Genomic DNA, 27,877 nt, shown 5'->3' with positions numbered 1-27,877 from the left:
CCGTAGCATATAAAAGAGGTTATGTTTAATGAGGAGAAAATAAAAGCCTGCAAATTTTGTTTCTTCTTGTTGTAATTTATAAATCTTATATTTGATTATTTAATCAAACTGAGGAGAGGAGATTAAAATGTTTATGAGATTATACCTCTGGGACTCATATAATATTTCTTTAATATAAATAAATTCATATAATAATTCCTGTGGGGAGCAAGATGTGTTTGTAACTCTATACCTTGTTGTTTTGATTTTACTTTCAAGGCTTCTTGTATCTGGTGCCCTTATTAAACTATATGGGGTTGTTTACAGTGGGAAGCCAATGTAATGTCAATAGGTCAGAAAAATAGACTTTATTGATCCCACACTGGGGAACGTTGTAAAAGGAGGACCTTAACACAGTAGTAAAGTGAATGCATCTGACGACCAACAGTTTGAAATGCGCATTATTCACAAGTTTAACATGATGTATATACACCCAAGGCATTTAGTTATTTGCATATGATTACCGTATCATTGAGTTATGTTTTCTACTTAATTAATATATAAATATCACTATAATGATTGTTAGGTCTACAGCGTGGGGATAACTTGATCAGTGTTGACAATTCTTTTTCAAATCTTTCTGAAAGTTACTGATTTACCCTAAATATGTTTGTGGTACTACAAGTGTATTTACTACTCTTATTATACTGTAAATGTTTTTAATACTCCTATAATACATGGATTTATATAGTTTGTCTGTGGTGTTCATTCTAGATTGATGGTTTATGTTCCATGGGTGTATTTCTGTGGTGCTCAGTGATGACATTCACAGTAGCTGCTTTGCAATGAAGGTCCCTGAATAAGACTTTTGAGTCAGTAGTGGTCTTATTGTGTGATATTCTATTTCATCTCCACTGGTTTCCCATAGAGACTGAATCTCTTCAAATCATGGCCTTTGGTCCCTGACATTAAATGTGTTATAACCTTTGTGCTACAGTAATAGGACTCTGATATGAGAGACATTCTGATCTACATGTACATAAGAATAGAATTACATTCAATTATATAACAGTCTGTGATGGAGGTGTTGAGCAGTATCAGAGTAGTTCCTCACTTTCTCACATTATTGTGCTGACCAAAAGCCTGTGACAACCTGGGGCAGTCAGCTGTAGCAGAGTCCCTTTAGAAATGGTTTAACTGTACAGAACTCACCACCAGTTATCCCTATGAGAGAATACATACAATACTCCATCTAACATGAGTTTACTTAGGCTACTGCATGAAAGTATTTGACTTGTGAAAACACAACTGAAGTACCTTTTTTTAATGGGGCAAGGTCCCCTGTAGACCAACTGAAGGATTTCTGGGTGCTTCCGTCCACTATGGACCCCCCACTGGGCACCTCAAATGATAGTCTCTGCTGTTTATCCCTTTCCCACCAGAGTGAAAGACAACTTTTTTGAGACAGTAATTACCTCATGGAGATGATTCAAACGTGTCAAACATTACATAATATACTCATGTCCTATGTTCGTGACATGCCTTCCTAACGCCCCCCCCGCGCCTTCATGGCCAGATTGAATCTGACGTTTACAGGCCAAGCAAAGGAGGGATCGACAGATTAGTGAGTCTCTCTCTCTCTCTCTCTCTCTCTCTCTCTCTCTCTCTCCATCCATCCCTCTCTCTCTCTGTTGCTGGAGGACAGGCGGCGGCGGCAGCGGTGGATCGGCTCGTTGTTGCGGTCGGACGGAGAGTTTTGCGTCTCCTCGGTGCGCTCTCTTCTCGTGCGCTCCTGGACGCGGAGGAATTTGGGGACGGATCATGGGGTCATCATCACCATCATCTTCAGCATCAGCACCAGCACCGCACTTTACTTTGTTCGCGGCAGCGCCGGATCACGACGACAGCGCACTAAAATAAAAAGAAACCCGTGGCTTTTGTCGTCGATTTCCTTTCCTGGAAACTTTTCTCATTTCTTTCCCTTCAATTATTTATCGCAAAGCGTGTGGAATGGAGGTTCCAACTTTCTTCCTGTCGTGTCTTGCTCTGCTCTTCGTTGGAGGCGATATTTTCACCAGGTGAGATAAGCGCTGCTTTTTTTTTTTATTGTTTATTTTTTACTTCTGGCAGGTGTTTTATTGCTATGTCGCTCCTAAACACTCAGTAGGTGAATAAAACAAAGTTTAATAAAACATAAACTTAAAGTCTAACCAGAAAAGCCAAGCAACCACTGAAAACAATGATTACATCACGAGGACAGCATTAAAATAATATTCACGGCACATCACGAGGCAGCAACAAGAAATCAGTCATACAGTAGAAATAGAAACATTAGGTAATTAAAGCTAAAATATCGCCAGTCTTGATCCTCCTCGAATCCCACGACTTTAACCTTATTAATATTAATGCACAGCCTCGCTTAAAGCTGAGTAAACTGAATTTATGTGGCTTTGCCCTCTACATCCTTTTACATAAAAATACATCTCCACACCCACAAGCCAAAGTCTGCTTTCTCCTCTGCTTTACCTCCAGGCACATGGACCTGATGACACCATTTGCATAATGCATATGCATAAAAAGGGGTGATTGTTGTGTTTTCTCTTTTTTTTTATTTATGGAGATGTTGTGTTAGCAGATAGGTAATGTCACCCACCTCCAGGCCTGTTCCATTGGGGTCAAATATCAGATGGCACCATGATGCACATGGATTAGAATAGGCCTCTTTACAGGGCTAATGCAGTACATTTAAACTGAGCAACCAACATTGGAGAGTTTAAGAAAAGGGAGGGAATCTGCCATCCCAAATATATTGATTTGTTGCAAAAATTAGTCTTTGAAAATGAACTGTGGACCAAAATGAGGTGAGATTGAGATTTGCACGTAATGAAAAACTGATCCTCTTGACCTAAGCAAAGTAAACCCAGTGCCATTTAAAGTGATTTTACACATTGAAATTTAATCCAACCATGACCTCTGATTGTCCGGATTATAGATGACCTTTTCCCTCTTACACAGATTTCTTGAACTGCACGTTTTTGTAAGCATGCGTAAACCAGCTGTGAGTGCTTTAAACTTTATATTTATGTTTTACAGTACATTCATCTGCTTGCAGTCGAAATGGCCTCATGATCTTGTCCATAAACTGTCACAAGCATCCAATTCTTAGGATAACCAGCCTGGACTACTGAGCCACAGTTCCCCCTAAGCCCATATGCTGGCAAGTGCCTCCACTGAAAAGGGCAAAGGGTGAAGCTACTTAAGCTTTGGATGAAATTTGGGCGAATGGCTTCTATTGTCCCTCTTGGCTGTTCACCAGTAGAGGGAGTAATGGCTATTGTAATTGGATTTTCCTGCCTCTAGTCACTGCTGTTATTATTATTTTGTTCTCAGCACAATGCAGAGTGTAGGCTTTTTCTTGCACCTCATTATGTGTCATCTCTCTTTCTCTCTCTCACACACACACACACACACACACACATTGCTGTTATGCCTTTGGTGGTTGAAAGTTGCAAACTGCTTCCTTTCCTTGCTCTCCCCTCTGAACAGAATTACTCCAGTTCTCTTTTTAGCTCCTCGTTTATCCATTTCACAAAAGTTGCTTAGCTAAGTTATGCCTCGCCACCTTTGGTGTGGCGTCAGTTTCACAGCTTTTCTTTCCAGCTGAAGTGTCACTTACCCTTCACTTCACCAAACACAGTCTGCATCTAATTATTGGTCTAATATGTGCAACAGTGAAAGCAAGGACTGGGCTAGAAAATACTTTAGGTGACAGAATGACAAGTGTTAAGAACATAGAACATACCAATATACGCAGGATTGGCCTCGATTACAAACGTTTCCAAAAGCAAAGAATCTCATTGGTTGTTTTAACTGCAGTGGATATTTTGTAGGACAATAAAATGATGAAAGCATACATTTGATATTAAACAATAAAGATGGTGACGTTTTATGTTTTTCCTATTGTCAACAAATCCCTTGAAAATATCAAAACTCACGACTGTCCTTCTAACAAGTATTGCCTGTGTGGCCAAAGGCTGATACAGTATAGCTTATTCTTCTGTGCCTTCATTGTTATACACAGTAATCCGCTGTCAAAAATAGTCCCCTATTTTACATTACATAGGCTTTATTTACTTCTGTTTGAGTCACATGTGCTAAAAACTACAGTGCCCAGTTGTCCTAGGAAAAGACATCAGACTTACTTTTCAGTGACAGACCATCTTTACTGTCAGTTTGACTTGTTTAAGCAGGAAAACCCAGGTTTAACTAATGACATGAAGGATTGCTCTGTTCATCTAGGGGCAGTTGTTATAAATGTTAATTACACCTGGGTCTTTCTTGCTATAAAATGTCATAATGTCTGCTGTGAAAAAGGCCTATTGGCTCTGACCAAGCTCGCCTGTGGCAACATCTTCTTTTGTTATTTGTCCCTTGGAATATTTATAACTTACTTGCTAAGACCAAAACATAAAAAACATTTAATATGTAGACCAGTCTTTACAGTGGTTTGTTATTCTTTAAGTGTTGACTACATGAACACTTCCTATGGCTGGATAACAATAGTCTTCTGGTTTTCCAGTAGGAAGTTTTTATTGTGAAGTAGCTGCATGTATATAATGATGATATTCCAATACATTCAGCTCTGATTGCAGCAGCTCAGACCACAGTGAGGCTGCTATCTGGTTGATAAAGGTAAGAACAGGGACAAAGCAGTATAGTCTCCCATGTCCTGCATGAAGTTAAACATCACTTCACCATGACAATCACACAGTGTTGTTGATGGCTTGGACCGTCAGGATTTGGCCCCTCTAAAGAGCCTTAATATTGTGGGTCAGTGTGGTTACCATCACCTGAGTGGAAGTGGAAAGAAGACATTGTAGTTAATCTATAAAGCTAAATGTGGCAATGTGAGACTAAAGCAATCTGTATTAAATAGAATTCATCTAAAATGATAAAGATGATGTCGAAAATACTTAAATAGGACACAATAAATAGATTTTTTCAGCTATACACAACCACAACTCCCATGATACTTAGCCATAAACTAACTATCAATACCTAATGCAGCAAGGCTGGATTATCAACAGGACAAAGAACACTTAGGGGCCCCAGTAGTTTGGTATAATTTGATTGATTGCAAATTGGTTGGTAATATGCAGTGGGACCCTGTTTCAAATTTTGATATATATTCATTATTTCAGATGATATTATGCTCACATGGTGCATATTTCTAAATACATGTATATTTACTGGTAATCAAATTACCACAAACTAGCTGACGCAAAAATGTGAGGTGCAGTCCATGACCAGTACTGGCCAGTTTCTGGGGCCAAATATAATAAAATCAAATCAAATCAAAAAATCAAAATCTATCATTAAAAACAGGCAGAGGAGGTGGCACAGTAGACATTTTGTTTTTGAGATATGTCCGCCTGTGGACATTTTATAGTTGAGCAAGATGTGATGCAGCAGGATGTAATCCCAACATGGCATGATCTTTCTGCTCTGTCACACTTGTCCTTAAACCTGCACTGAAGTGACACAGTGCTCCTAACTAATCTGTGTAAGAGGCTGAGTCAGCGGATAAATCCCTCCTACTGTCCAGAGAGCACATTTCCCAATAACACAGTGATTTGATCATGTTTCTCTGGCTGCATGGACTGGCAGCAGGGTGAGGTGGTGCAGGGACTCTTAAGTGCTTCCACTATAAGCCTCCTACTCAATTTAACATGATGCACTACATGTAAACAACAAAAGGGAACAGTTTATTCCAGTGATTCTGCTGTCTAATCTGTTGAATATGCTCACAGACATTCAACTTCTGGTTACCAAATACATATTGATTAATTTCTTTTGGAAAAAAAGTGTTTTTATACTCTCTAATCAAAGTCTATCAAATCTGACAGCCATATCTGACATTTAAGTTTGATACAGTTAGTACACATAGGACAGGACTGTAGTGAGGGTCGTAGCCAAAATGGAGGTAATGTCCTCTGTATCTTTTAGGGACGTTTGTGGAGTTTCAGCACTATTTAATGTGTATTAGATGTATTAAAATGTAAATTTTTTTAGTGTGAAGAAGGCTCTGATGCAGATGTTCTTGTTTGTTCATACAATGTAAATTTAAATTGAAATGATTAAAAACATTTTAGAGTGTGTAAAATGTTTGGTGTCAAACAATTAAAAAACCTCAAATGTGTTCACTTGACAATGTGGATTAAAAGAGAAAAGCAGCATGTGCTCACGTTTAAGAAACTGGTACCACTAAATGTTTGCTTTTATTTAACACGATGAAAGCTCAAAGATTGATACATTTTCTTAATCATTTGACTCATGCAACCAAAATCAGTTTTCCCTGGAGACGCCTTTAAAGTAGAGCTCCACAATTAACCAGAAACAACATAACAGCTACAGGACCTTTCCTGAAAGAAAGTCATTCAGTATATACAGTATCAACTCCAAATTGTAGTTTTTCAAGTGTTATTTTATTTGTGTATGCTCTGGAGTTTCATCCCATAATTACAATACTGAATGTAAGTACACGATGCTCATACTGTACATCCAGTGATGAGTGATGATCCAGCCATTCGAATGTCACCTTATTATAACTTGGAGAAGCAGAGGACACGCACTGACCTGAACGTCAGCCCTGCGGCATTTTCCACTCTGATAAGGAGAAACCTGCTCTACTGTAGATATTCTCCACAAGCAGCTGTGTCATGCACAGTGTGTTTACAACAAATTACACTGTAGATGTCACTGCATTTATCAGTATGGGATAAAGGCCTCGTGTTTAGAGGGACCACCCTATAACTAGAGGATCAGGGTTCCGACTGCTGAACCACACTGAAGTGTCCTTGAGCAAGACACAGCTAGCTCCGGGGCTGCTGTTCCATAGCTGACCTCTGACCTCCCTGCAGAAAAGGTGTTGGCAGGAGACAATACAGTGATACAGTGTTAGAATACATTACATTTCCTCATTGTGCTGAAGCCACTGGCTCTCAAAGTGAAGTGGGACTAAACAAATTTCACACCAGCCAGTCATTTCCATTCAAGTCCTTCTTTTAGAGCCTGAATCAAATCATCTCCCAAGTGGAAAAGGAAAGGGTCCCAGATTTGTAAAACAGAAAAGACTTATCCTACAACAAGAGAAAGCTTAGGATGAATTCCAGAGTAGATTTTATGCACTGTGTGATGACAGGAGGATGTTCAAATATGCATTGTAAAAGAATGCATCACATTGCAGAGAACAAAAGTTTTAAACAACAACTCAATGCTCAAATTCCTCAAGTCCTTCCCAGTCCATTCTCACCTATATAGAGACAATTTTAAGGAATTAATTAATTTTAAAAATGTGTAGAATATTAATTTGGCTGATAGCAAAGCATGATAGCATGATAGCATGATAATATTTTGGTAGTATTTAAAACTGATTTGGTTTGATTTAGACCAAAAGTAGTAGAGTGAGATTTGGAGGATTAACCGAAATAGCCTCTGCAGGAAAACAGTCAATTGTGTCTTAGCTTATATTAATGTTTCTTGTTTTTTCAATGCTAGAGCAAAAAGAAGTATAAATAGATACCACTAACACACTTCTTATAACAACATGTTGCCAAATATACCGTGACTTGTAGTCCCTAACATGGGTCAAGCTCCAAATGGTAAATACCACTGTCTTTCTGTTAAATATAAATAAATAAATCTGTAGTCTTCATCATCATCCTCCTCATCGTCACCATCACTGGCATTGGCATCAGCATCGACATTGACATCATCAGGATCATCTTCTTAGACTTATATTATTATTATTATTATTATAATTATAGTCCCAATGAAATATTCATACTGAATGTATCTGATAGGAACAAAAGTATGTTTAAATAGCAACTCAGAGCACTCGGTAAAGGTTAGGGAAACATCATTGCCTTGGTTTGATATTAAAAAAGTAAACACTGACTTGACAGGGCATGACCTTTTCAATATTTATCCAAAATCCCAAATCTTTCCGTAACCTTAACCAAGGTGTTTTAGTAGCATAAATCAATCGTGGGGCTCAGGATGCTAACTGTGGTCTTCAGTGTCAAGGTCCTCTGCTTTATACAGCCAACCACCACAATCATTTCTTTATTATGTATGTGTGGCACAAGAAGTAGCACTTAGTTCACTGGAAAAAAAACATTCAGTTAACATAATCCACAATGCAGTTAGCCTATTCCATTCAAAACATATTAGCAAACAGTAAAACAAATAAGTAGCATTTAATTGTAATTTGACAGTGTTAATTGTTTCTTTGAGCACTTTTAATCATTTATCCATTTCCTATTTCCCCATATAGTCTGACAACATTTTCCATCTTGTTGCTTATGTGATCATGAGAAGGGTCTGGGGAACATGATAATGATAGATGGATGGATGGATGGATGGATGGATGGATGGATAAAAATAAATAAATACATGCATACATGCATACATACATAAAAATGTACATACAGTGCATTCAGGCCACGTTGGAGCAAGAGCTAGGTATCATCCTAAACTTGGAGTATATCCCTTCTAAACAAATGAATAAAATAGTTTTTGAAACAAATTTAAATTAAGTACTAGCAAGGGTTGTTGAGACGTAGCCTGTGGCAGAAGATGGGCTGCGACTCCACTGTCTTGACTTCAGTGGAGCCTTGACAGAGATGGGCGACCACAGGGTTCACAGGGTCCTCCAGAGGAGTGCAGTGATAGGTGTAGTTCCCCCTCATTGTCCTTCGGCCAGCACCAGAATTATGAACTAGTCTGTGAGCAGAAACAGCCAGTTGAAGAGAAAGAGGAGTTGTGTGTGAAAACTGTGTGTGTGAAGGTTGAATACCAGTCAGGTGGTCAGAAGCATTCTGGATTAGCTGCAGAGGGTCTGATGGCAGACGCAGGGCATCCAGCTAGGAGGGAGTTGCAGTAAACCTGGTTGTTGACCCTTATTGATGACAAGGTGGGCCTGTGCAAGGACAAAGAAAATTAGGAACAAGAACTTAAAAAACTAAAAATAACCAATAAAAGATAGCTAAAAAGGTAAAATACAAATGAAATTAATTGTATCAAGCACTGTATATAGTCCTAAAGGAAGAAATGAGTATTCATTTATGTAATAATTTAAACATTTAACACATCAAATAAAGATAAGTATGTCATGTCTGGGACTCCATAGTTATCTGTCAAACATTAGTGCTAATGTAGTCAATAAAAGGTTGTGTTTGCTGAATGAAAAACAATCTATTATTCATTGCTGTCTATTATTTATTACTGTCAGTTAATGCAGCACAAACACACACACACACACACACACACACACACACACACACACACACACACACACACACACACACACACAGACACACAGTCATATAAATGGAGCAGCTGTCCGTTGATACGTATAACTAATTTATGTTTTATTATGATTTATCCAAATGGATTTGATGCTTTTGGAATGCTGCTCATCTCACATCGACGGCAATAAAACAAATTAAACAGTGAGTCACAGAGTGAGGATCACGGGGCTGGCACTCTACTCGTGTTCAGGTAACTAGCACTGTCAGTATATAAAACTAATTAGGCTTGTTAGTGTGTGGCTCGCATTACGTTCGCAAAAAGACGTTATAAATTTGAGAGAGGCTGCTGCTCTTTGTCTTTCCTCTCCTCCATCTCCTCTCCCCATCTGTTTAATGTAAGCTCATAAACAGACGGGTGCAGATCCAGGCCACGGGAGAGACGTTCAATGAGTGTGAAATACAGAAGGAAGAGAGAAGCGTCTGGAAATACACTCTCTCAACTGTTTGTCATGGATGGAGGGGTGAGAAAATAGAGGGGTGCGAATGTTTAGTGAATCTCCATGGAGAGCAATCAAATCTTCAACCCTGTGTGTGTCTTTTAAGAGCATACAGTAATATTACTTTTTCCTTGGAGAGCTGCATTTCTGTTTGGCTTTCTGTGGTCATAAACATGCTAATTCAGATCTGGTCTTTGAAGAGAAGCATTTAATTAAAGCAATATGTGACATTTTGAATGAATGTCCATTTTGCGAGCTTGCAGCAATTATTGGTAAAGGGAAAAAAAGTCAGTTGATAAAAGCTTTCACATTTTCAGATTCAGCCAGGTCTTTTTCTGGTGCACAGGAAGTGACACTCTTCTGATGGTTTTAGAATAAATAGGAGAGCAGCTGTGTGTGAGCAGCAACAGCCAACAACAGATAAACAGAAGATCGCCTGCACAGTGAGTCAAAATACATTAACACAACATGCAAGAAAAACATTTTTATTCTGCCCTGTGACATAAAGGTGGTAAAAAAGTTTTATTTCTGTAATCTGTAACTGTAAATACAACTCGTACCAACATGATTCTTGACAGTTGTGCGAAGCTGCATGGAATACAAGCTTTTTAGTCATACAAGAAAGGTCAGGAAAGGTAATACAATGTATGAAAAAAATACCATAAAATCACATTAAACCCAATAATACATGACACAAATAAATATTAAGTTACAATAAATAGACTAATACAGGGATGACACACACTGTCTTGTAGCCCCATGCGAGGAGGCCTGTTTGACCTTGGCATGTTAACAGATTTCTTGAAGGAAAAGCTCTTTCTGTTTCCAGATTTAGAAACTGCCAATTAGCAAAGAAATCCAGTAGTCACATGGTGATTAATTAATTCACTCAGTGCTCCCATTTATTTCAGTCATGACAGTGATTGCCAGACTAAAAATATATCTGCCACTACAAAATGGATTCACCAAGGAAATGTTAATGACATGGCAGAAAAAAACGCTTTTTTTTTAAACTATTTGTATGGACAAGCAGATATTTTTGTTACAAATTGTTTTATTGCGGAGGTCAGTTTTCTATGTAGCTGTAGGTATAATGCTTTGCTCTCTCGGAAGTCGACTTTTTTCAAATGTCAACCTTATTTCAAAGGTCGCTGAATGGCTTTTCATTGTTGGTCCATAATAACGCCTTCGACACGGTCCATTTCCCTGTCAGTGCCACCATCAGCCTTTGTGTCTTTGAGTGTCAGTGAAACCTTTAATTTTATTCAATTTATTTATTACGTCATTCAGCCTCTAAAATTGGATTCTGTTCCACAGTGTGCATCTGAAAAAGTGTATGGATAAAGCTCTGCCTGTATTGAATAACAGTATATTATTCAAACCCTTTCTCTCTTGACAGTGTAACTCAAATACATGAAGGTCCATACTGTACTATGTATCTGCATAGTATCTGTATATCTGCATGGTATCAGTTTATAGGCTCGCTGTTTTAGAATGCAAAACTGCCACCTGGTGGTATCTGGGCTGTGCTGCTCTTGTTAAATCCTACACGGAGGCAGTGGCTGTCAGTATGGGCTCTGGGCCCTCTAGTAGTCCCTTAGGGCTCCAGACGCCTAAGGGGAGTCCTCTCATACCAGACAAGTTAGTTTTAATTTCACTGTTATTCCCCTCCTGAGAGGCCAGAGGAATTGGAAAAGCATAAGGACTTCTTGAACTGAGCTGTCCCAAACAACAGACAGCAATGATGTGCTAACTTGCTCTGGATAAAAGTCTTATTAAATGGGGATACTAGTCTAACGAGAGCCTATTTTCACTAAAATAAAAAGGTCTGGAAGCTTGTGAACTATGTGACATCTGAAGCTCCACTGGCAGATCTGAATGTGCTGTCAGCCTCCTTGTGGACCAATGCACACTGTGGGGCACGACTGAAGAAAAATATGCCAACCAGGCTTTAATCAATGTGGCCTTCGTATGCAAATACAAGAACCAATATTTGAAAGGATGCAGCTGATGGCTGGTATGTTGGTAACATTCAGTATCTTAGAATTTGTTTCCCAAAAAGGTTGTTTAAATGACATGCTGCTAATGATAAAAACCTCATAATTTATGGAATGTATCCATTGTACTTACTATTACATACATATAAAAATACAGTATTTAGCATAATTCATTAAATAATTTAAAGGTCCATTGTGCAACATTTATAACGATCAATTGGCAGAAATATAATATTCATAGGTATGTTTTCATTAGTGTATAATCACTTAAAAATAAAATTAGTTTTTGTTACCTTAGAATGAGCCATTTTTATTTACAGAGGGAGTCAGTCTTCTTCTATGGAGCCATATTGAACTGTCATGTTTCTACAGTAGCCCAGAATGGACAAAAACAAAACACTTCCTTTTGCATTTTTTTGTGAGTTTTGCAGCCACCGTAGTTTCTTCTACATGAAGGCTTAACTATATTCAAATGGTGGCAATCTGCAACACACTGGTCCTTTAAAACGTAAGGTATCAGTGAAATTAAAGGGCAGAAAAGCCTGTTTCACACAGCAGATTAATTATGTGTACAAATCTCCTCTTAGTGTTGTTGCATGTTTAAGAGATTTTATGTAATTTCTAAATTTAATGAACAATTCAAAAGACCGAAGGGGTTTCTAAAACTTCATAGTATATAGTATAAAATCTACCAAAATAAATCTGTAAATATGTTGTATTTTCTTCTCTTTTTTCAGAATAAAATAACATACAGGGCTTCTAATGATGTGTCTGGTGATCACACTAACCCTCCTGTTTGTTCACAAATGACATTTTGTATGAACAGTTATACAGTAAAGATTTTGTTGTGTCGCACGTATTGAAGACATCTACAAATGTGCAAATAAAAAACTTGATTAAATAGGTTTGCAATATTTTGTTATTTAGAACAGAGTTGGAGATCCCTGCATGTTTTAATACAAACTGATATGAATTATAATGTAATCAATTTAGAGCTGCAGTAATATAAACCGTTATTAATGGTTGGGTGATTGGATTTCACAAAAATGCTAATGTTGCTCTGTATCTGCTGGATGTGTAAATAAGCAACTACTTGCTAACATTTTTGCCAAGGTAACTTGATAATATGCCAATGTTGTGTTTACAGTTGGTACTGTGTGGCCAAAAAAATTTATATTTAAATTAATAATGCAGCTTTAAAGGACAACTACATGACTCAGAGAAACCCATTGTATTAAAGAAACTTCAATTTTTTTTTCTTCCTGTAAACAGTCAACCATCATTACAACAACAGCTAATACTGTCTTTCATTTAGAAGTTTGTTTTTATCTGTGTATGTTCCTGACTGTATCTGAGGCTTCCTATGGACACATGGCGTGGCTGGACGACCGCTGAAGGCTACTGTGTTTGCTGTTTGTCTCCTTTAGGGCCATGCTGAGTGACATTGGGGACTATGTAGGTACAGACATTGAAATATCCTGGTTACCTAATCTGGATGAGTTAATGAAGGGCTATGCCAGAAATTTTCGCCCTGGGATAGGAGGTGAGTATGAGATCTACTGCTCGTGGCATTGGGTTGCATTTCACCACCTCACATTTACAGCCATCCTTAGCATCACCCACCAAAAGTAATAGCAACATGAACGTTTTACATTTCATTTTTCAATTCCATTATCTTGAGAGATGTCTCTGTTTTTTGTTTTTTTCTTGTACCACGGTAGAACAAAGCTGTATTTACCTTATGTAAATACCCGCTTTGACTCCTCAGTAAGGTGAATTTTTAAGGACACCGAAAACATTTAGGTGAAGAGTAACTTTGCTGAGGGAATTATCGAGAACGATGCCCCTCAAGGACTTGAGGGAGATGGGTGGTGCAAACAATGAGCACCCCCCTGGAGACTCTGCTAAGAATGGCTGCAAGATGTGAAACATCCAATGACCACAGTGATAGATTTCTCAATCTCACAGCTTAACTCAGCTGAGCAAAGGTGAAAATGTGGAGCAGGAGTGCTGCTACCACCACACACACACCGCCCTGTGCACTACACGCCTACATGGACCATCATACCACGGCATCATGTGGTGACTGCATTCTTATTGATGTAACATTATAATGACCATTGAGGAATCATGTCTGTTTGGAGTAATTCCCTTCATTCAACTTGCATCCCATTGTTTATTAGTATGGAGGTATGTTTGTGTCATTAAACATCAAATAAATATTCAACTTACACAAATTTTAGAGGATTCATAGATATGTTTTGCACCGTGAAAATTAGATAACATTCACAAATGTGACTTTGCACTCGCAGTAAAACATTTGACTTCAGTCCATGAGATTCCACAAGTGAGGTGACTCACAAATTCAAAAAACAATTATTTTAGCTTGGAAAGTACAGATGTTATCTTTTGATATTAATATTTTTTTGTAAATGGAAAACCAGATTTGTGAACCAAACTATTTGTGTATGCATAAAAAAAAAACTCAATTCATTTTGTAAAACAGTTTGACATTACATTCATTTACAGTACATTCTATTAATTTTGCAGAAAGCGACTAATACTGTTAAACTGCATGCCTCCCAAACAAACAGCTAAGACTGTGTACAGTGGTACAGTGAAGCGTTTTTTTAAAATAAATCTTCAGTGCCTGAAGGAGCTTAAAGGACTGCAAGTTAAGAAAAAAAAAATTACAAAACAAACCTCTTCACCCCCTTTTGAGCTCTCTCCCTATATATCAACAAATGCTAGCATGCTTTCCAGAGTGCAACGCATATTTGTGTTTGTTATTTGCAAATGCTTTAAAGTTGCAAAGCACTTAAGATATTTGTGAATCTCACTGTATTTGCGTAATGTTCATGTAATTTATGCTATTTGAAGTTTTATGAAACAGTGAATGCCAACATTAGAGTATTATGGTAAGACTAATCAATGCAAAACTTTCCATTTTATTATTAGTAAATAAAATGTGTATATAGTATATCTTACACAAATGTATTATTATTATTATTATTAGTAGTAGTAGTATTTTCTGTGTGAGGACACTATACAAAACAAATATGTTCTTGCATCAGGTGAGATCCTCTAAATTCTCTCCTGCTGACCTTGGCGTACAATAAACATGCCATCGTAAATCACCTCACGCTATACATCCAGTGTACGACTAATAGGATATGATTTGCCAGAAATTGTGAGGGGAAGGTGTTGAATGGTGGGGAATGGTTATGTATGATTCCTTAATGTTCAGTATAAATGGCCTTTCCGTTCTGCATCAGTGAGCTCCCCTGCAGTTTCTGCCCTCTAGCATCCGATCACAGAGGCACACTCCATGCTAATCATATGGCAAACTGTTGAGTGAAAAAGCTACAGTGTGCGCGAATGTTGGCAGAAGCTCACTCTGTGCGAGTCCGTGAAAGCCCAGCGCTGTTTATGAATGCCCACAGTATGATGTGCCACTTAGCATGGTTAAACTGGATAATGCTTAATCTCTATGCACTGTAGGAGTGTTTGAGACGTGGGAGGATGGTGGGTGGGAGGGAAACAGATGGGTGATGGAGTGAGGATGGGAGGGACTGATGGATTCAGAACGATCAGAGAAGGTGTGTGTGTGTGTGTGTGTGTGTGTGTGTGTGTGTGTTTGAATCAGGGAAGGGGGTAGGTTGGCTTTCTTTTCTCACTTCTCCCCCACACAGGTCCACCAGTGAACGTGTCCATGGCTATTGAAGTGGCCAGCATTGACCACATCTCTGAAGCCAACATGGTAAAGAATACAGTTCCTCTGTCCTTCTACAGTGAGATTTTTTATCATCCCCCAACTTCACTATTGCAGAAAAGATCAAAGATTTGCTATTTGCATAATCCTGATTTATCCCACTTGAGGGTTTGAAAGTACTCAGTATGAACATGTGTGACACATTGGCTGAGTTGTTAGATAATTTGATACTTTCATGGATTTTGTATGGTAAGAACCAAATCTAGTGGGGAAGATTCACATTATGTATTTAGCCCTGATTCTTTTTCTAAACAAATAAGTATTTTTCCTTCTTCAACACCTACAAACTAGCATTCCAATAAAGGCTTGCCCAAAGATAAAAACTGGGGTTTCTTACTATTTTTTTTTTTGGCACAAATCAATAAATTAGATACAAATGTACAAAAGAAACTAGTCAGGAATTAGTATTTCTAGCAATTTTGATACGTTTCCATATTGATGTTAAATGTTGTGAACTGGAACAGCTTTAGGATTATTTCTGACAATATCTTCAAGAACATATATCTTTGATTTTAAGCGTTAGGGTTACTTATCTGGACTTAATTTAAATCATAGTTTTAGCAGTGGCACATTTCAGGGTGGTTTTACCCTTTAATAAGACAAAACATTCGGAATGGTAACAGAAGTACCGTAATTGGCTTTCCTTTGGATAATATTCATAGGTAAGTTTTCAATAGTGTGTAATTACCTAAATATAGGAAATCCAAAGTTAGTGGACTGGGTCAGACTCAAAAAACAATAAGTAATTCTACGCTTACCATAAAGCAACATTATTTAGATGTTTTCCCAGGTTCTGAGTAGGACTTCAGTGTATCAGATATTAACACACAAAAACTTGCATTGGTTTTGTTTTGATCTAAAAAACAATCTTGATGTAAAGGTTTTAGAAAAAAAAAAAGTTTCCCCTTTCTATTACTCCTGCTATTATTGAGTTAGAGGTACCATAGATGTTAATTTACTTTCTGTAAAGTTTGTTTCCCCACTCAGCCTTTATGTTTGTGTGTGTGTGTGTTGTTCCTGGCAGGAATACACCATGACCGTGTTCCTGCGGCAGAGCTGGCACGATGACCGCCTGTCCTACAATCACACCAATAAGACACTGGGGTTGGACAGCCGATTCGTGGACAAGCTGTGGCTGCCCGACACTTTCATCGTCAACGCCAAATCTGCTTGGTTCCACGATGTCACGGTGGAGAACAAGTTGATCCGCCTGCAGCCCAACGGAGTCATTCTATACAGCAGCCGGTACGAGCACACAGATTATTGTCTTCCCTTGTCAGACTCAGACAGACACACAACCAGTGAGTCTCTTTACCTCTATAGTTTGTATCTGAATGCTCTGATGTTGACCTTTTTCTTTTATATTAACAAGTTCTTCCTAGTTTCAGATTCACTATGATTTTTTCAGAAACCTCAGACATTTTAGAGCACAGACAACTCTTATTTGCTATCTTTGGGAATGAAAATCCCTCATGATCCATACCATGATCTGAGAGTGAACAGTTTTTTTCACTTCATAAGCTTAAAAATCTCCGATGTGCTTGTACATGGCTGACACAAAGACATTGGGGAGGTAGGGGGATATGGAAAGGTGAAGGTAAAGGTAAAGTGGATCAAAATAAATCATCAAAAGAGCTACATTTTCCGTTACTGTCAGTATGTCGGCAGAATTCACAACATTTTAAACAAAACACTTCTAATGCTGTGATAAAAAAGTTATCCAACCTAGGTCCTTTGTCATTGCCTTTCAAAACAACACATTTAGGTTTGCGCTTCTGCTTCCCTATATTGACAGGATATTCAACACTGTTTTTGCATTATGGCTGTCACTACGTTGTTTTTTTCAGAATTAGCTGCAGTGACGTACTGCGAGTTGAACTGCTGTCATTGGCTGCACTTGGTTTTAGATTGTCTGTAGCAGGAAACAATGGTGGCTTGCCTGGTCACACACATCCTCGTATTAGAGATGAACAGTACACTAAAATATGTTTCTGAAAAGACTTGAGGCAAGAAATAGGCAATGCAGTAACAGAATCTTGAATCATATTTGACCAGCACTGCCTATTTGGACAGTTTGTCTATTTTTCTCTAAATGGGACCATAATTTACAAAATGAACATCATACACGTTGTACGCTACCTGACACAGTTCTCAGCTAACAGTAGAAATAACTGATGTTATGGGAAAGATGCCATGGCTTTAGTAAAACATGTTGCTCAGTTGAGTTTCCATTGATTAAGGGATGAATATACTGGTGTAAGTTACTAAATTTGGATTAACTGTTTTGTTCCCAGAATCACTTCGACAGTGGCATGTGATATGGACCTGACCAAGTATCCCATGGATGAACAGGAGTGTATGCTGGACCTGGAAAGCTGTAAGTTGAGATTCATTTCTTTCTTTTTTCACACAAAATGTAGGTTTCTTGAGTACTCCCGATGTGTTCCTGCCAAAGTGAAGTGACATCTAGGAAAGGTTACAACATTACAAGCTTCCTTCATTCCTCATTCCTCAAAATGCACCATCCTGAGCAACCCTCACATTGTTGCATCTTTGTATGTTAGACTGATAAGAAATATCTGTGTTTTCTTTTTCATTCTAGATGGTTACTCCTCAGAGGACATTGTGTATCACTGGTCGGATAGTCAGAAACACATCCATGGCCTTGACAAACTAGAGCTCTCCCAGTTCACCATCACAGACTATCGGTTCGTCACTGAGATGATGAACTTCAAATCTGGTGAGGATCCATCTGGTTTTCCTCTGTTTTTCTTTAGTTGTCAGGGTTTATACAAGCACAGCCAGTTTGAAAGCCCTTTGCATGTTTCTTGAGTGTTTCATCCATTATGTACTATTTTGAGTTTTTGGACTTGGCTTGCCTCTTGTGTTGGAAAGTCTTTTTGAAGCAAGCTTTTTTTTTTTTTTTTTACTTCAGGCACTTCTGTGGTTATATTCCATGCATAGAAGGAATGGATCAAGTCAGGCTTGCTGCTGAGCCAGGCAGGAGGTTTAGGAGATGATAGGAATGGCTGCTGGGAAAATGTCTGCAATACTACTTTATGTCTTATATCTTCTAGCTTTGCTATCAGGGGCACAAGTGTGCAGACATTCTATAATATTAGTGTCTATAAAAGAACAATTGCATACTTTCATAATGGATAATTAGTAAAGCAATTAAACATGGTGTCTGTTTTCTGCTTCCCAGCCGGGCGATTTCCAAGGCTCAGTCTTCGCTTCGAGCTGAGACGAAATCGAGGCGTCTACATCATCCAGTCATACATGCCTTCGATATTACTCGTTGCCATGTCCTGGGTGTCCTTTTGGATCAGCCAATCAGCAGTCCCTGCTCGTGTGTCCTTAGGTTAGTATTAGTTTGATGAGGTCTGCAGTTTGCGAAAGCAGATATTGAGCTTTCACAAACAAGTCTGCTACAATGAATTAAATGAATGAAACTAAACCATAATGACAATTTTGCTATTCTTGTAGTTTTACAAGTTCTGGGGCTACAAATATAAAATGAATCTTGCTGGTGTCATCATAGGAACCACTGAGTTAAATAGTTTATACTAGTATTGTTCAATAATGAAAGAAACAAAGTTGACATTTTGTCCTGAAGGTGGCACTAGAGGACAGCTCATTAAAGGTCCAATGTGTAGGATTTAGTGGCATGTAGAGGTGTAGTTGCAGATTGCCAATGGGAATGTCATTATTTGCTTTGCTTTAGTCATGAACCAGAGTATTGGAATTAATCAAATTTTGACCTGATGATGGTGCTAGGGGAAAGGTTGGGGATCACCAGAGTAATTACGATTCATCCTCTGGGAACCATGATTGCATGTACAATATTTCATGGCAATCCATCTAGTGCATGCTAGAAAATAAGTGACAACTTTGACCTTCTGGTGATCCTTGCAATCCATCTAATAGTTGTGGAGACACAGACCAGCAGACTGACATTGCCATCCAAAAAGCCTTGCTGCTAGCATAGCTAAAACCCCACAGAACCCTAATCTGTATCATGTGCCTGTGTTCTTTCCATAGGGATCACAACTGTTCTCACCATGACCACGCTGATGGTAAGCGCCCGCTCCTCCCTGCCTCGAGCGTCCGCCATAAAGGCCTTAGACGTCTACTTCTGGATCTGTTATGTGTTTGTGTTTGCGGCTCTCATTGAGTACGCCTTCGCTCACTACAACGCTGACTACCGACTCAAAGAGAAGGCCAAGGTGAAGGCCAACAAGCTCAGCTCTGAGGTGAGGAAATCATTCCCATCATGTCCTCCCATCAGCAAGTAACAATGTAGAGCTTCAGGGGGGTTGTTGTGAGTAATGAGCATGCCTTTCAAACACAGACCTGGGCTGGGCTTCAAACCCTGGTGTTGACAAGCATCCATCCCACTGACCTTCAGCAAGACAATGAATCTCTATAGAGCATAACGGAAAACTAGAATATTTTCCTTCAGGGAGTAATAGTGATTCTCATCATACTGTCTGTTTCCTTTGCTGTTGATATACATCTTACTGAGGCATACCTTCAGAGTAGGATATGCTGACTTGATGTCATTTTTTGTAAACATTCAAATGAATTCAAAAATGTTAAGGAAAAGCTGGTAATTTGCTGACAACACAATACATCCCATCCCAAGATATAATGAACAATATTTTTCTTTAATGATCAAATCAAGACCTCATAATCGACTGCGTTTTAGGAGCAGCTCCATGCAGTTCTTTACTGTGATGTTTCATTATCAAAATATCTAAAGTTTTTTGAAATAAGTCGAAGTGGCCATGGCTAAATGTTTTTATTGCTATAATACAGAAAGTTGAAAATGCCATGTCTTTACACCAGTGTTGGGAGTAAGTTTAAGTATAACGGCGTTATTTTTTCAGTAACGGAGTAATCTAATTAATTACTTTTTCCATCGTTGCAACGCCGTTACCATTACTGAGAATGTAAAGTGACGCGTTACTTGCGTTACTACAATTTGGTTGAATGAAGCGCAGCGGTGTCAGGCTTTCTGACAGCCACACATCAGCTGCCGGGAGAGGGCAGGGGTGGTGATGATGTCACCATTGCAAATGCGATGATGATTGGCTGGGTGGGCGGATGCCCTGCTCACGCTGCCTCACTGCACGCTCTAACTACTACTAAAAACACAAGACAGAGACAATGTCAACGAGCCAGGGAAATTCAAAGGTAGCGTTTTCAAACTGGAAGCACCGACACTACTTGTCGCTTACTGAAGTTAAAGGCAAGAATGTTTATGTAACGTGTGAATTTTATTTTCAATATTTATTTTTTATATATTTTTATTTCTATGCATATGGCCGGCTGCAATCTATTGAATTCAAATAAATACCAAATGTTCTAAAATACTGTATATAGTGTTTTCATTCTTCATTCAGTTATTATAAACATCTTTGACGTTATAGAAGATGTTATAGAATGTAATAGCGTTATAGAACATAAAAAATAACGTCACAGTTACTTTGCTGAGTAACTAATTACTTTTACAATGTGGTAACTGAATTACTAACTCAATTACTTTTTGGGAGAAGTAATTTGAAACTATAACTTATTACTTTTTTAAAGTAAGATGCCCAACACTGCTTTACACAAAGAAAAGTACAAATAAAAATACCAAGTACTTCTATGTTTTTTTTTTGTGATCAAATTTTTATTTTATTTTACAGAGAAAATACATACAGGTATATACACGTTACAAAAACAGAGCATGAAATATATATTCACATACATACCTATACATATACATATATACAGCTACGTATGATTAACAACTAAGATAAAATAATGAAAATAAAAATAAATAATAATAAAACCCCAGATATAACCCACCCTACCCCTGGATCCAGAACTCCAAATCTCAGTTACATATTACACCTGAAACCGACGGAGGATAGTTAAAAGTGAATGCCAAGCCTCTATTGTTGACTCTTTTGCTCCGTGGACTCTAGCTGTCGACAACTCCAAATAAACAATATCCAAATATGTTAAAACCCAAGCTCGAAAAGAGAGTGAATGTGGAGGTTTCCAACGTGTGGCAACTAGTTTTTTTGCAGCCGTAAGTCCAGCCAACGATGCTCTTCTCTTGTCCAGTGTCAAACCCAGTCTTGACAAATCATTCAAAATGAGTGTAACAGGCAAACAGGGCAGTCTAATCTTAAACAACCTAGAGAGGTTAAAGGCAACCATCTTCCAAAATTCAGTTACTGGGGTACACTCCCAAAATGTGAAAATAACTGCCAATCACTTTGGAGGAACAGAAAGTAAACATAGGATCCTTAATAACCTTCATCAAATGAAGCTTCCTAGGAGTTAAATATACCCTGTGTATATAATTATAATGTATTTACTGATGATCAGGGTTTCTGGAAGCTAAGCCCACACTGATCCACACTTTATCCCAGTCAAAAGTAGGTTCCAGATCTGGAACATCTTTCCTCCACACCGTGTCCGACACCAGAGGTCTGTAAGCATGCTGCAGTAAGAACAAGTAAAGTCTCGATACAAAACCCCTTGTACTCCCAGCAGAGTGAAACCATTTTTGAAATGGATGTGGTGGAGAGGGGCCTGTAAAGGGGCGCCATAGCTTTTTAAAGTCGATCTCAGCTGCAAATAAAAGAAAAAGGAGGTACGTGGTATACCATGCTTAATACATATGTTCTGAAAAGTAAGTAACCCCCATAAATATCACCGAGTGTGCAAACGTTTTTTTTTTTCCCAATCAGGAAATCGAATAGGACGATCACCAATCAACAATCTCTCATTGTTAAATATTGGAGAGTGTGGGTCCCAAACAGAAGAGGAACCAGCCAATTTCTCCACCCTCCTCCATATCAATAGCAAATATGAAATCATAGGACCAAATCTCAAACGGCAGTGATGGGGTGAGATTTTAGAATGCAGAATGTTAGTAAAGAGTATGGAGCTATCATCCACTCCTCCAAAGCTCGCCATGATACTTGAGCATCAGACTGAAACCAAGATAGGAGAGGTCTAAGCCTGAAGGCCCACCCATAGAACTTGAAGTTTGGGAGAGACAGGCAACTGGCTTGCCTTTCTTGCTGTATAGTGGTGAGCTTAATGCGAGATCGTTTGCCACGCCACAGAAATTTAGTTATTGATGACTGTTACTTGCTCCAATATTGAGGGGGCGGGGGAAGGGGGAGCATCGAGCTAATGAAATTGACTCTGGGCAGAATATTCATTTTAATTATGACTACCCTGCCACGAAGTGAATTTGGCAGGTTAGACCACCTGTCCAGATCCACCACAACTTTGTTAAGTGTGTTGCAAAAATTGTTTTTAATTATTGTCTGTATGGAGGAAGAGATATCTATCCCCAGATAAGTGAAGTTTTTAGTGACTGGAATAGATGCAGGGATGGGAGCATTACACATGGCCTGATTTAAAGGTAGCAAAGCTGATTTCTGCCAATTTATTTTGAAACCAGAAAGCTTGCCGTAATGTTCAAAGGTTGACAAAACATGTGGGATACATTGCACTGGGTTATTTATATACAATAAGACATCATCAGCATACAGTGAGACGTGATGGTGTGTTCCTCTAATGGAAATTGAAGAGATTGTGGGTGAGTCGCGGATGGCTTGTGCCAGTGGTTCAAGAGAAAGGGCGAATAACAGAGGGCTAAGAGGCCAGCCTTGTCTTGATCCTCTCGAGACAGCAAAGGGAGAAGAGCTAGTTTTACCTGTCAGCACTACAGCTGTTGGGTTATTATACAGCACCTTAATCATATTAATGAATGGCAAGCCGACCCCCATGAACTCTAACACTGACCACAGAAATGGCCACTCCAGGCGGTCAAAGGCCTTCATTGCATCTAGTGAAAGGACAGCAGCAGGGGATCTTAAGCCTTGAGCACCATCTATAATGTGTAATAATCTTCTAACATTATCTGTAGCAAGTCTGGACTTTATAAACCCTGTCTGGTCACTATGAACCAGTTCTGTCATATGGCCTTGAAGCCGCCGGGCCAGTAATTTCGCGTAAATCTTTAAATCTGCATTTAAAAGCGAAAGAGGCCTGTAGCTGGAGCACCCAACTGGATCCTTTCCTTTTTTAAGAAGCAGTGAAATTAATGCCGAATTAACATCCCTAGAAAATGATCCCACTCTGATTGAATAATGGATCATGTCCAATAACAGCGGGCCGATCAGGGGCCAAAAGATGTGATAAAATTCAGGTGGAATTCCGTCCGGCCCTGGTGATCTACCTTTACGCATGTCCCTAACAGCTGCCTCACACTCCTGCAATGTGACAGGGCCATCTAGCTTTATGGAGTCATCAGTACTAAGTTTAACGTCATTTAAGAAATTATCGCAGGCATGTTTGTCAAAATTGCTTTCCGAATTATATAACTCCTGATAAAAGGAGGCAAAAGAGGCATTTACTTTTTTTGGGTCACATTGTATAGTGCCGTCATCTTTAATGCAAAAAATATCAGCTATTTTTTTTTTTTTTTTTTTTTTTTTTTTATTTGGGGGTTTTTTTTTTTTAAATTTTTTTTTTTTTTTTTTTTTTTTTTTGGGTTTTTTATAGGGGAGCCGCAAAAAAGAATTTATTTTTTTTTTTTTTTTTTTTTTTTTTTGTGGTTTTTTTTAATATTTATTTTTTTGGGGAGGGGGGGTAGGGGTTTTTTTTTTTTATTTTTAATCTGCTTTTTTTTTTTTTTTTTTTATGGTTTTTATGGTGTTTTTTTTTTTTTCTCAAAATTTTTTTTAAAACTGAGTTTTTTTTTTTTTTTTTTCGGAGAGGGAAAAATTGAAACCCCCCCGGGGGGTTTTGGGGAAGGGGGGTGAAAAGGGGACCAAAAAATTTTTTGGTTTGGGACCAAACCAGGTAACCGGAATGTAATGCGCATTTTGAATATTTTGAAATAAATCTTTTGAGGCAAAGATAATCTAATCTTGAGAAGGATTTATGTCTCCCTGAGTAAAATGAGAAGTCTTTTAAAGAAGGGTTTAACAAACGCCAGATGTCGACCATGCCTGTTTCGGATGCCCACTGGCGCAACGCCTCAGACGCAAGATGTTGGTCCCTAGTCTCACTGCCACCTGTTCTGTCCATGCCACTGTCCCACACCGTATTGAAATCTGCCCCTAGAACTAAATGAAACCCTGTGAGATCAAGCAAGGATTTAGTTAGTAGTTCAAAAAAAGTGCCATCAATTTCATTAGGGGCATAAGCAGAAATAAGTGCAATGTTTTTCCCATCCATGCAAATCTTGGCAATGGCTATCCGACCTGCATCATCTGCCCAAGAGTCAATCACATCAAATTTTAGTTTGCGTTTACACAAAACCATTACTCCTTTACATTTTGTAGCTGCAGATGAAGTCGCAATAGGGTGATAAAACGTATTGGCTAATCGACCCACAGCTTTGCACAATAAATGTGATTCCTGAATCATAGCAAAATCTATATTTTTCTTACCGAGAAATCATTTTGTGTGGAATGTTAAGACCCCTGGCGTTGACTGAAATGAGATTGAGAGCTGTCATATGCTGGAAGAAATAGTGAAATAAAACATGGAGCTGTCCCCACAACAGTAAGAGAGAAGTCTGGATCCATAAAAGAAAGACACCTCAAAACAAGAGAAGAATAAAAACATAAAAAACACCAAAAAGGACATGGGAAGGTGAGGAAGCAGAGAACTGTCAAACCTTCCTGATAAATCCACAACGGGGTTAGCTGGTAGTAGCGACCGATGAGCACGCTCCAAATCTAGGACCCCCTGGTAGTCAGCCTGAAGGATTTCGGGGAGAGTAGCCCCCAAAAACGATATGGCATCTTTATCTTCAACACGTTCCGGGAAACCATAAATGCGTAGATTTACTCGCCTTTCCCGGTCATCATACTCAGTTAGTTTGGCGTTCAGTTTTTCCTTTTTAACCTCAGAAGCCGAAGCCGAAGCCGGGGCGAGTCGCAGCGCTGCCTCTCCACCTCCTCTAGCATATCAAGGCGAGCTAGTTATCCTGGTTAGCATGTCGGCTAGCTTACCATCAATCTCCTCGACAGCTCTTCTCGTCTCTGAGACGTCCTTGCGGATGTCTGCAAAGTGTTTGGCTTGTTTGTCTGATAGGTTCTGAAGAAGCTTGTGTATTTTAGCAGTTGAGATGGACTCATTGGCATATCAGTAGTGGGAGACACTTATAATAGGCAACTTGTGAGAAAAAAAACAATGTAATAAATTTGCGAATGCCTATATATTCACACAAAATGTAAACTAGTGCGCCGCAGCCACCAACCTAAGCAGCCATCTTGCTCAGCGTCATCACGTGACCCCCCCAAGTACTTATTTGTTAATGTAAGAAGTTTAAAGTGCTAAGCAATCCATTGTGTTTCACTGTTATATCTATTGGGGTTTTAAATGAGAAAAATAGTTGAAGATGTAATATTTGCCTTGCAAAACTTGTAGTTTTTTTGAGTTCCCTTATTTTTCAGTATCTTACACAACTGATCCACTAGGTGGCAGATGGGCTAACTGTTACTTTTGCCTGATTTGTCAAAACTCTGAAAACAGCACTCTACCAGCTAAAGCCTCAGAAAGTGCTTACCTGTTTCTCTTTCTTTCTCCCTACAGTCCATTGTAAAGAACGGCAAACAAGCTATGGTTCTGTTTTCCTTGTCGGTCACCGGCATGAACCAGAGCGTGATGATTTCCAACCGCCAGGGACGGGCCCAACGCTCCAGCACCGAAATCCCCGGGGAGGGTGGCAGCGAGGAGGCTGAGCCGAGAAGGAGAAGGTCTAGGCAGCCGGAAGAGAACAAGGAGGAGAAGAAGTGCTGTTCCAAGTGCGTCTGCAAGCCCATTGATGCTGACACCATCGACATCTACGCCAGGGCCGTGTTCCCTTTCACTTTCGCTGTGGTGAATGTGATCTACTGGGTGGCGTACACCATGTGAGAAGGGAGGCAACAGATCTGTGCGAATGGCTGCCATCCAGGGCTGTATATAAGAAACTGCTGGAGCTGGGCCACTTCAGTGCTGGCAGACTGGTGCAGCTGAAACATACCGCAGGCCTCAGAGGGGGAAAAAAAAAACTTCAGAAGAAATGAAGTGTTACAGCCTGTGAATATGGAAATATGGTAATTAATGGAAGTAGTTATGAGTTTAGAAAGTGTTAACAGGACTTATATTTAAATACAAATACAGAAATGTATTGTATAAAGGCAAGGGACTGTGTTGCCTGTTGGAGGTTCACGTACACAGTAAATACAGTTTTAACAAACATCCTGTTATATGAACTCAACACAGGACACTATGACAAATCATCCTGCTTGAATACCTGCAGTAATGACCACAAGCTCACATCTTGCAAACACAAATAAGCAAAGTTAGCTTAACTAACTCAAAGCCACAATCTGGAGTGAACCGCCTGTTATCTCGAAAAGCAAAAGCGCCGCCCAAACTAGAGGATAACAAGATGAGGTGTACTACTATTCTGCATGGCTGATAACTCACTCACCCTCTTCCCTCGCCAGCGCCACCCCCCCTCTTCCTCTCTCTCCTTTGGTCCTCCACCTATTTTTTTTTCTCAATTCATTTTTCGTTTGGGACACCGTCTGGAGTGTCTTATCTCCTTCTGCCAGTTCTGCCTGTTTCCTCACCATTAAAGGACTTCTTCCACTGACCTGTGTGTATCTCTCTCCTGTCTTCAAATGGCCACAAACACAAAATCCGAGCGGTTGTTGGATGTGATTAAAAAAAAAAAGCTGGCAGATGCAACTTTGTAAATGCAGGATCTCCTGAAACAAGAATATAAGCTGCAGTGAATATTATTTCAACAAGAAGGCTCAAAAAAGGTTCTAATTTGAGGAATTGTGAATAATTTCCTTGTATGTCCAACTGAAGAATTATGCTCTATTAATAATTTCAGACTCCTGTCTGTCCTTTGTCTGAACTTGAATACTGATTTCAGGAAAGTTCGGGATGAGAAAGCACTGCTGCTTCCCAGTCATAGAATGACATAGTTACAGCATTAGATTCAACATCACTAAATTTACTTTGTAATAATCACTGCATTCAAGTGCTTTGTCTCACCACAGTCTAATTTGATCTTTTGTAGCTTAAGCAACTATAGTTGGAAACATAATAATCATTAATGATATTAGGGGATCATCAAAAATGTTAGGATTCATTCACTGGAGGCCATTAATATTCACAAAACATTTCACTGAGACCTGTTTAATTATCAGTTTGTCATGAACCAAATTGTTAGTAAAAGGAAAATTAGATAATGGGACTATAGAAAAGGTCAAGGGCTAAGCACAATATTAG

The 27,877-nt window shown here is 38.9% G+C and overlaps 1 protein-coding gene across 1 annotated transcript; it reads left to right on the top strand.

Moving 5' to 3' along the window:
- The first annotated feature begins 1,646 nt into the window (after window positions 1-1,646).
- gabrd (gamma-aminobutyric acid type A receptor subunit delta) lies at window positions 1,647-27,230 on the top strand. The gene is made up of 9 exons (XM_051424903.1): window positions 1,647-2,057; window positions 13,212-13,327; window positions 15,477-15,544; window positions 16,581-16,801; window positions 17,851-17,933; window positions 18,159-18,296; window positions 18,762-18,917; window positions 19,598-19,809; window positions 26,180-27,230. Exons 1-9 carry the CDS (start codon window positions 1,990-1,992, stop codon window positions 26,501-26,503), a joined length of 1,386 nt encoding a protein of 461 aa, XP_051280863.1. The 5' UTR covers window positions 1,647-1,989; the 3' UTR covers window positions 26,504-27,230.
- Window positions 27,231-27,877: the final 647 nt, after the last annotated feature.

This window comes from Dicentrarchus labrax, unplaced genomic scaffold (genome assembly GCF_905237075.1).
Source record: "Dicentrarchus labrax unplaced genomic scaffold, dlabrax2021, whole genome shotgun sequence".
Taxonomy (NCBI): domain Eukaryota; kingdom Metazoa; phylum Chordata; class Actinopteri; family Moronidae; genus Dicentrarchus; species Dicentrarchus labrax.
The sequence above is the reverse complement of the archived record's forward strand: the minus strand, read 5'-3'. Positions and strand labels throughout refer to the sequence as shown.

Excerpts from the sequence above, each read along its gene's own strand:
- gabrd (XM_051424903.1), top strand. The coding sequence starts at position 1,990 with ATGGAGGTTCCAACTTTCTTCCTGTCGTGTCTTGCTCTGCTCTTCGTT. Across the intron at positions 13,328-15,476 it reads TTTTCGCCCTGGGATAGGAG|GTCCACCAGTGAACGTGTCC; the intron begins GTGAGTATGAGA and ends TCCCCCACACAG. Across the intron at positions 18,297-18,761 it reads GATGATGAACTTCAAATCTG|CCGGGCGATTTCCAAGGCTC; the intron begins GTGAGGATCCAT and ends TCTGCTTCCCAG.